General features: G+C 44.7%; 1 protein-coding gene across 1 annotated transcript; it reads right to left on the reverse strand.

The window, feature by feature from the left end:
* Window positions 1-4476: 4476 nt before the first annotated feature.
* LOC112907995 (cornifin-A) lies at window positions 4477-5021 on the reverse strand. The gene has a single exon (XM_025983338.2). It carries the CDS (start codon window positions 5018-5020, stop codon window positions 4754-4756), a length of 267 nt encoding a protein of 88 aa, XP_025839123.1. The 5' UTR covers window position 5021; the 3' UTR covers window positions 4477-4753.
* Between the last annotated feature and the right edge of the window lie 5745 nt (window positions 5022-10766).

Raw genomic sequence — 10766 nt, forward strand, 5'->3', positions numbered from 1 at the left:
CTATAAAGAGCCTCCATTCTTATGTCATCATTCAAAGAAAATTCTTTTGTGAAATAGGAAATATTGGTCAAATTCAACAAAAACTCCAGGATTCAAATTCTTAAATTGTGTTCAGAAGAAATCATCATCATTATGTACCATGAAACTAAAGGTTTTTAGGAAATGATGCAGATGTTGTTCCAAGAGATCACACCCTGGTATTTGTCATGTGTTTTCTTGAAAAAAAAAAAAAAAAAGACATGAATATCAAGAATTCCAACTCATCTAATTCTCTAATACAGATTGAGAATCAAATTTTAAAAGAATGACAATTATGAAGAATAGCCATTTGTAGGGTCAGGAGGCCTCTGTCATAGAGAAGTGGAACAGCCCTGTGAAAATCCTAACAGGATTGGGCAGCCTTGCTGCTGTGCCAGGCAAAGGCTCAGGACTGGAGGCCCTGCTTCACTTGGCAGTTTGAATGACACAGGCACTGAGCGTTCACAGAGCAAGTTTCAGAATTCCCCTCAAATCCACAGCATCTTCTGGTGAAGGTACAGACTATTCAACATTCTACAAGACATCAAATAAAGTCCTATCATTTGACAGATGCCTGCTTCTGGAGAGTTTTGGGGTGCCTGGAGTGGGGCTGTTGAACATACAGCAGAAAAGAGACAGGAAGAGAAAGAGAACACAAAGAACAACGTTGTGGAGAGTCAAGGACATTATGTAAGCAGACGCAAGGAGACAACTGGAAAAGAGGTTAGCATAGACACGTGGAAAAGAGTCAGACACAGCAGAAAACAGCCCACAGTCCAGTTGAACTCCCTTAGTGAACAATCCTCATCTAAACGAGGTTCTATTGTTTTACCTTCAGCACAAGTGGAGACTAAAGTGCTCCCAGGACAGAGGAACATGAGGGTGAGGAAACCCAGATCTATCCATGAAGGGAATCAAATGTGCATTCCTTGATCTGCACAGGTGAGATTAGGAACACACCATGCATCTACAGTCCACCAACCTGTGTGCAGTTTGTCCCTCAAATTCCTCACCTGAAAGCAGTATCCTGCCCTCTACTGTTGGTTGGGAGAATGACATTCTTTTTTTTTTTTTTTTAATTTTTATTTATTTATGATAGGCACACAGTGAGAGAGAGAGAGAGGCAGAGACACAGGCAGAGGGAGAAGCAGGCTCCATGCACCGGGAGCCCGACGTGGGACTCGATCCCGGATCTCCAGGATCGCGCCCTGGGCCAAAGGCAGGAGCCAAACCGCTGCGCCACCCAGAGATCCCGGGAGAATGACATTCTATTAATGAAGAGGGAAGGAGCGGAGGGAACAGGAACTTACACCTCATTTAACCCTTGGTGGTGGCAAGACTGGAGCCCTTGGCTCTGAGTGGGGAGGCGGGAGTGGTGTTCTGGGTGTTTCCCACAAAAATGATTTAGAATTGCATTGGGGTCTGTATAGAATATCATTTTTAAAAGGCTGGACTGGTACCTCCCTCTTTTCCTAGGATGTAGGATGTTGAATAGTCTGTACTTACTTTTCCTTATGGGTAGCTGGCCTAAAAACTGCTGCAAGGTTTCAAGAAGATTCTGGAAAAAATTTCCTCTAGCTCATCAACACCTTGGACTGCTTTGTTTTTTTAAAACACATGAAAACAATTATGTTGTAGAATGTGCGATTTATTTATTTATTTATTTATTTATTTATTTATTTATATTTTTTTATTGGAGTTTGATTTGCCAACATATAGTATAACACCCAGTGCATCCCATCAAGTGCCCCTCTCAGTTCCTGTCACCCATCCCTCTGACCACCTCCCCTTCCACTACTCCTTGTTCGTTTCCCAGAGTTAGGAGTCTCTCATGTTCTGTCTCCCTCTCTGATATTTCCCACTCATTTTTTCTCCTTTCCCCTTTATTCCCTTTCACTATTTTTTATATTTCCCGAATGAATGAAACCATGTAATGTTTGTCCTTCTCGGATTGACTTACATCATTCAGCATAATACCCTCCAGTTCCATCCATGTTAAAGCAAATGGTGGGTATTCGTCCTTTCTAATGGCTGAGTAATATTTGTAATCACATCTTCTTTATCCATAGAATGTGTTTAAACACATATTCAGGGATGCCTGAGTGACTCCCTTAGTTGAGCATCCAACTTTTGATCTCAGCTCAGGTCATGATCTCAGGGTCATGGGATCAAGCCCTGTGTAGGGCTCTGCAGTGTGGACCCTCCTTCTATTTCCTAGGGCATCTGGGTGGCCTACTTGGTTAAGTTGCTGCCTCTGGCTCAGGCCATGATCAGGGGGTCCTGGGATCAAGCTCTGCGTTAGGCTCCCTGTTCAGCTGGGAGTCTGCTTCTTCCTCTCCCTCTGCTCCTATCCCTGCTTTTGCTCCCTCACTCACTCTCTGTCTCTCTCAAGTAAATAAATAAAATCTCTAAAAAAAGATTCTTTCTCTCACTCTGTCCCTCCTACCTCTACATGTCTGCTCTAAGTAAATAAATAAATAAACAAACAAATAAATAAATAAATAAATTATAGAGACATTCAAAGAATAGAATAACTGATACCTTTTATTCTTCATCCCAACATAATCACTGATTAAGTTTTGCTGTATTTTATGCCAGATTTTTAAAAATGTATACATATCTCCATACATTTTTAAACAATCATGTTATGTGTTACATGCCATAATATTTTACATGATCTTGAAATTGCCTGAACATTATTCCATGTGACTATTATTTTATAATTGTATTTCATGACAGATATAGAATAATTTGTTCAATCAATTTTCTCTTTGGGAGAATTTATGTTGTTTCCCTGACAACTTTTTTTGCTATTATATATAATATTGGAGTGATGATACTTATAAATAAATCATTGTGTGCCTGAATGCATATTTCCCAGGGGAATGCAGAAGGCATGCAAATGTGTAAGGATTTTTATTAAGATCATTCCTTGACTTTATGCCCTTAACAGCTGTATGTCACCAACCAGTGACCCCGGTCATGGCCTGCCCCTGTAATGGTGACTGCCCTTAGAGTTATTGCTGACATAACCCTCCATGCCAACAAGCAGCAATGTGAAATCCCCTGGACGTGCGCAAAACTTGCAGACCCAGGAGAGACATCATTCTCTCTCCCCAGTCTGATGCTTACTTATCAACTTGCAAAGCTTTGCTGGATAATTTTTGTCTTATAGTCTCCAAATTTCTCTTGAGGTATTTCCAGATCTATCTGGAGTGCTTATGAATCATACAGGTATAAGGCAGGTGATGGGCAACACACCTGTCACCTGACATTTTTTGCTTGCCTCACATCTATTTGATGTTATTTTATAAGTAGGCTTCATTCCCCAGTGACCACTGCAGCCCCTCTGGAAATTCTGTTGGTCTGTCAGCCTGTAGGCTTTTTGCTCGTCATCAGCAAAGACAAGAAGACATGGTTATAGGGAGAGAGCAGAAGGTGGGAATCCGAAAAGTTGAGCCCTGAATGTGACTTCTGGGGGTCTTGATGAATTATCTTCCCCTTTTTGGAGAAGGATATGAGTTTGTTTATCTGGAAGTTGAATGGGCTTGCTAGGTGCTTTCAAGTGCCCTTTCACCTAACATTTTACTCGATGATGACCTGCTCTCCCTCAATTTCAGGCTATCTTATCTTCATTGAACAGTCTTCCTTCTGAAACCTGCCTAAACTTTCCTTTTTCTTCTTTGATGCATTTACTTTTATGTTCTCTTTGGAGAGGTACCCTGTATATGTGTGGGGAGAGGGGAGAGACATCCGGCACAAATGAGCACAGAAAGGTGTGTGTATGCTTTGGTATCAGTGCACATTTGCATGAGTGTCTATTTACATGGAAAGGGGTGAAGATCACACCCTTAGGCTTCTCCTGGGCAGGCATTGTGGATTCTACTCGTCTTTGTCCTGCTATAGCGTAGGGGTCTCAGTGAAAGATAAAAACTAGGGTGGTCAAATCAGCATATGTGTGTGTGTGTGTATGTGTGTCATGTGATTTGTGAGGGTGTGAAGTCTGTGTGTGTGTCTATGAGTGTTTTAACACTTGGCTTCATGTGTTAGGGCATCAGCAAGAGAGGATGCATGAATTTTTATAAGCACTATTTCTTTGGAATAACAATAATGAAGGAATAAACCAAACAGAAAAAGGGTGAATTGGGAGCCAGGACTGAGTCAGAGATGGCTTGAAACAGGTACCATCTACACTCAGATAGGACTCACTCAGGTACAAAAGAAGCCCTGCTCTAGTTAAGGCTGCCCAAAGTAACAGGGTCTGGGTAGCCTTGACCCATTGCCAGTCCATGAACATGTATACACACACACACACACACACACACACACACACACACACACATGCTCTCACTGCCTGTTCCAGGCCCTTTGCTGCTTCATATTGAGAGAACAATGAAAAAGTTGAATCAGCCAATGACAAGAACAGCCAGCTATGGAGTCAAAAGTGGTTTAATAGGGATAGGGCAGGAAAGATCCACTTGATCCCCAGGCCCCTCTTTAGACAAGCCCTGGGCAGTTAAAAGAGTAGCTCAACCAGTGAGACTGTCTACATCTTTCAGAGGCTCAGAGACCTCCAGAGCAGTGTGAGGGAAATCTCTGTAGAGGTGCAAAGAGGGAGGGTTATGACTCAGAGTGACAACATGCTAATTGTAAGTAAGACACAGAAGGACAATGGGAGAGGGGATTCAGCATCCGGTGGTTGGCTCCCCCGGGGCTTGTTTGGCTGTAGACCTCATTACTTCTGCTTGGTCTTCTGCTGAGCTGGTACTGGAGTCACTGTTGGGGGACATGGCTCTGGAACCTTAGGGTGGCAGGGCTCTGGAACCTTGGTGTGGCAGGGCTCTGGAATCTTGGTGTGGCAAGGCTCTGGAGCCTTGGGGTGGCATGGCTCCTTGGTTTTGGGGGCACATGGTTCCTGGGGTGGAGGCTGGCATGGCTGTTTCACCTGCTGCTGAGGCTGGGGGGGAGGGGTGCAGGGTTGCTTCTGCTGATGAGAACTCATGCTTCACAGGAGACTGGACCTACAAGCAGAACAGATGACTTAAACAGAGATTATCTAGGATAGAAGACACATTCAACGACAAATATGTTTCTTTTCAGGCCTTCTTGGAAGAAACAGCCCCTCAGTTCCCCTGGCCAACCACCCAAACACACTTGAAAGTAAAATATGCTTTGATAATTTCTGGGTCCTTTCAAGAAGAGGAGTTAAAGTCAATTTGTTCTGCTCCATTTCAGTGGGGTTCATTACTCAGCAAACTTTCTTCCCTAGACATGTAATATTTCTCATTGACAAGTACCCAGCACCACACTGAGATCTTTTGGACAGTGACATTATAGAAACAATTGCAGTCTACCCATCCCTAGGACCATGTGGCATATCTGTGACTTAAATATGCCTCTGTGAGTCTCAGCTCCTGTGACCTCATTCAGCCTTTGTTATGCAATCTGCTCTGAAATGCTCTCCTTCCCATTTTGCTTGTCCAGATATGCCTCCATTATAGCTCATATCTTGTACCAGGAGATCCTGAGCATAGCTCCCCCAAACTGCCATAGCCCTTCTCTGTCCCTCTGTTCCCATACCAGTCAGTATCTGCTTTGTATTTCACCTATGTATAAGCATGCATTATCTTCCCTGCTAGGCTGTGAGCTTGCTGAGTAAGTTCCATAATGGTCTGATCTACCCAAAGTGACTAGCATGGTGCCTGAGATATAACAAATGCATAACAGAGGTCCATCTCATGAATCAACATTTTTATAGGTGTCATAAACAGAGAAAATAGTGGTGTTGCTGAAAGGGCCTGGGCCTCAGTCCTAGTCATAATCTTGCTACTAACTTACTGTGGGTCCTTGAACAGGCTTGTCCCCTCTCTATCCCCCAGTCCCATAGCTGTTTACCAAAGTGGCAGACTTACCTGACCCTAAACTCCCTTCACACTCAAACTGTGCTGTAATCTAAAACGCCCAGGATTCTGTAATTAATATCCTCACCAGCCCTCTTACACAGGTTTGCCTTTGTCCAGTTTCCAATAATAAAAAAAAATAAACATGAATTTCAAATTGATTCCAATCAGAGACTTACCTGGTACACAGAGAAAGGGGTGCCTGGTTGCTCTGATCTGATGTAAAGTCAGTGGCCAGCTAGCTTTTTATAGGATGAATGAGCCCTGCCTCAAGGAAACAGAATCACCCCAGGCCCCCTCTGTTTTCATTCCTTACTTGTCAAACATGATTCACCCTATTCCCCTCAATTACCAGTTGGATCAGCTTTTGTGATGAAAACCACCCACTTGATATTTTTTTGGCACTGGCTGCGTGACAAATGATGTCACTGATGCCTAATTCCCAGTGCCACCCTTTGCCTTAGACCCAGGCATTGGGCTTGTGTTGGGGGAGAAGTGAGCCACAGGCTTCCTGGATAGTTTAATGAGTTAACCCTGGAAGAATGAGTCTTTTTTGTGGCCTTGCTACCTTCTTGCTCTCTCTTTTCTTGAGGAGATTGTTCCTCCTGTTTTGTGGCATAGAATATACTGGGCACAGGAACAAGTGGGAGAGGTGTGCAGAGGATCTGAGGTGGGTACCAGTTGTCTGCCTTAAAACGTCAGAGGTCATCAATTTACTGATTACAGACTCCTTGTCTAGGGGTCCAACCCATTTCCTCCATCTTTCTCCTAACTTCACTGAACTATACACATTCAGATTACTTAATTATCCCCCCAACCCCACCCCTCCCTGACTGGTTGCTAATCTGGGTAAACCTGCTTTGCCTTCACCAACCACACCTTCACCCCTCTCCTACTTTAGAGATTTTTTAAGCACTAATTCCTCTTCTGGGATAACCTTCTCCCTCCACTCCACCCAGCCTTCTGGCCCTGGCCCTTCCTTCCTAACCCATCTGTATATTACTCACACACTGCTAAAACCTGAAAGTTTTTTCTAACTACCTTAGCCCCTGGCCCAAGCCCATCCATGGAGCCTCAACTCTTCTTTGTACACTTCCAGTCCAAGCCCTGACACCTGGAGGTCTTGTTGGCTCCTCTCTTGGCTCTGTATCTCCTGGTGGGGGGTATCTCAGCATCAGGGCTGTGCCTGCTCAAAACAACAGCACTCCCATGGTGATATTTGTTTCTACATTCACTCAACAAATACAAATGGAAATCCTAGTATATGCCGGGCATGTCCCATTCTGGGACTATCCAAGTGTGAAGCCACTTGCCTCAACAGACTGGAAGATACCAAGTATCAGAGACACATCCTACTTTAGAGCCACTAGTTTAATGGCTCTAGAGAGGCTCAGTCCATACTCTTCAAGTGATGGCTAAGGGATTTGAGGTTACAAGAAGTGAAATAACTCCCTCAAGGTCAAATAACAATCCCCATGAAGAAATGAATTCTACACCAAAAGACTGTTCTTCTTAAAATTTTTGTGTTTAAATTCAATTAGCCAACATATAGTGGTACATCACTGACTTTAGATGGGGTGTTCAATAATTTATCAGTTGTGTATAGTATGTTCTTTTTGTTTTAACCCCCACCTTCTCCTAATGCCTGTAGAGGAAATTAAGCCCAGGCAGGAAAATAATTACAGGTAGAAAGGGGAACTCAGACTCCCAGCTTTCAGCTGAGTCCACTTGGTCCTGGAGGGCTTTGTATGATGGGCAAAGTGAGAAGGAAAAAAGAGTCTTCCCTTTTGGGTAAATCCTTAATCTTTGTAAGATGAATCCTCTTAGGCAGGAATAAAGCTGCTTAATGTTTGAAGTGGCCCTGGAATTAACAGTAGGTATTTCTAGCTCCTCTGAAAATAGGAAGGACATGAATTAGCATAGGTGGAAATAAGGGACTCATTGAGCATATCATCACTCAGTGGACCAGGGTCTGAGAGAGGAAGGGAACAGCTAAGATGCCTGTCTGGAACCAGAGTTCCCTTCACTTTGGCTTAGTGACAGAGCCTGGGTACCCTGACCATTAATGACACTGAAGCTGGCAGGAGGTGAGCAGCCTCTGAGCTCCTGCCCAGCTATGCCTTCCTTCCATGATGTTCAGATCTTCAAGATTATCCCTGCCACATGGACTTTCTTTCCTGGAATCATAAGAACAGGGATCCCCTGAGTCTTTACACCAGTAACTTCCTGTGATTAACATAACATGAAACTGAAGTCACTGGTTAAACGCTGTTCTCAAAACACATCTGTTACTAGGTGTGGCCTTTGGAAAAATCCAAATCACGTTTAGAACCCAGGTGCGTGGAGAGCTCCTCCTCTTCATTCCCCTTCCCTGCCTCCAAACATACATCTAGCAAGCCAGCACCTGCTGCCTCCAGCTAGGTCACCTTTCGTGAACTTGAGTCCTGAATCAGCCTCTCCCTGTGTCCTTATGGCCATTGGTATATCTCCATCCTCACCCAGTGCTGGTAGGTAGTACCTGCTTAGCAAGCTGGTGATTATAGAATAATTGACTGCCTGCCTGAATGAATGAATGGCATTCTTTGTAAAGAGAGGCCCAGAGACTGCTGGGAAGTTCCTTGTCTTTGGGAGTGAGCTGGGAAGAAGAGGAAAGTCTCAGCAAAGGACAGATGGCGCAGCCTTCCTCATGCATCTGCTCATAGTCAGTTAAGTGACCATCTGTCTCTGGGCTGGTGCTAGTGCTGTGACCACAGGTGAGCTCCCAGCATCTCATCTCACTTTTGTTGTCTTCCAGGCTTGGGCTAGGTCCCTCTTGTCACCTAAACCTGCTCTCAGGAGCCTTGAACAGAAGGAGCACCAGGGAGAACCTGCTACTCTACCTGGGAGGATTCTTAGCTGGAGGATCTTGCTTCCTGTTCCTCTGTCCTATAGGGTCACCCAGAATGTCTCAGGCTCTGGAGGATCTGAACCCAGCTCTGCAGTTGGGGTGCCCTGTGCTCTCTCTAGGCCTTGGCCCCGAATGAAAAGGAATTTCCCTGTCACTTGATAACCTACTTTGGCTGGAATCTCCTGTCTTCCTTGACTTGTGCTCCCTTGGCCACACCCAATGCTGCTCTGGCTCTAGCCTCTGGAACGTTCCATAACTCCCAACATTATTCTCCCTGTTTGTTCATCTAAGGCACACTCAGTGGTTGGTAGTAAGTCTGTTCCCCCTTTAAGAGAAGCTCCTTTCGGGGACCCTGGGTGGCTCAGCAGTTTAGCGCTGCCTTCAGCCCATGGCGTGATCCTGGAGACCTGGGATTGGGTCCCACATTAGGCTCCCTGCATGGAGCCTGTTCTCCCTCTGCCTGTGTCCCTGCCTCCCTCTTTCTCTCTCTCTCTCTCTCTCTCATGAATTAAAAAAAAGAGAGAGAGAAGCTCTTTTTCACTATCAGTATGAGTTTAACAGGTGAATCTGGCCCCACAAATGTCCCACATAAAAAAAGGGGGAAACGGGGTGGATTACAATGGGAAGTACACCTCTCATGATTTCATAGGACCTCCTTCTTAGAACACAGGGGCTGCTGCTGTTCACATGGCAGAATCTGGCTCCCCTCTGGACCAGCTGCAAGAATATCCTTTAGCTCAGCATGTGCCTCTGACTCAGCACACATTTGCAGAATGGGGAAATTTGTAGCCCTCAGTTCTTCAGTGATTGGGCCCTTCCCTGCTTACATCACTCCCTCCTGTGATTCCCCAAGACTCAGAGTATACCAAGAATGTCATGCAGAATTTAAAATCTAGTCATTTTATCATGGTGGCCATGTTTAAAACACACAAACACCTTGAAGCAACCAGTAGTAGAGACCCTTCCCCAGTCACCTTAAGGAGTTAGGGGCATCAGAATGATGGCTCATTTTAGGCCATGATGATTTTAAAGAAGTCTTCACAGCACATGGGGTCCTCCACATGAAAAAGGAGGAGGAAATGGAAAAAGAGACACCAGATACATGGTATGTAGAAGCCTGTGGAACACTTGGGCTCAGCAGGCAGAAGATGTAATGTTTGCAGAGATCGATGCCAAGGTGGAGAGGGACCAGAGTCCTAGCACTGCAGAGCCTCTATGCTGGTGTTGGTCCCAGAGAAGGGAAAGGACAACTGGGGAGGGAGGGCACTCATTCCAGGCCTCAAAGCTGCTTTGGCAGCAGAATCAGACTGCAGCTTGGGATGCCCAATTTCCTCTCCACCCCCACTCTCTCTCTAAGAACAGGGCATGACCCCCTCAGATTTCCTCTCTTCCCCTCTCAGTCCCTCAAGGGAAGGAAAAAAAGTTAAATATTGTTTTTCTTGCTTGAGGCAAGTAGAAAAGAAAGGACCCAGGCTTAGTGTCTGGCCCAGCTACTCCAAAGCCTGTTATCCTCTTCATATCAGGATAATTTTGAGCTCATCATCTAACCTTTTTGTCCCTTGATGTTCCTGTCTTTGAAATGGGAACATTAATGAGTATTTCACAAGACTGTTGTAAAGACACAATAGCCAAACTGTGGAAGGAGCCTTGGTGTCCTTTGACAGATGAATGGATAAAGAAGCTTTGGTCTATATATACAATGGGATATTATTTAGCCATCGGAAAGGACAAATACCCACCATTTGCTTCAACATGGATGGAGCTGGAGGGTATTATGCTGAGTGAAGTAAGTCAATCGGAGAAGGACAATCATCATATGGTTTCACTCATATGGGGAATATAAAAAATAGTGAAAGGGATTAAAGGGGAAAGGGGAGAAAATGTGTGGGAAATATCAGTGAGGGTGACAGAACATGAGAGACTCCTAACTCTGGGAAATGAACAAGGGGTAGTGGAAGGGG

The sequence above is a fragment of the Vulpes vulpes genome, chromosome 8 (assembly GCF_048418805.1).
Source record: "Vulpes vulpes isolate BD-2025 chromosome 8, VulVul3, whole genome shotgun sequence".
Classification (NCBI taxonomy): Eukaryota; Metazoa; Chordata; class Mammalia; order Carnivora; family Canidae; genus Vulpes; species Vulpes vulpes.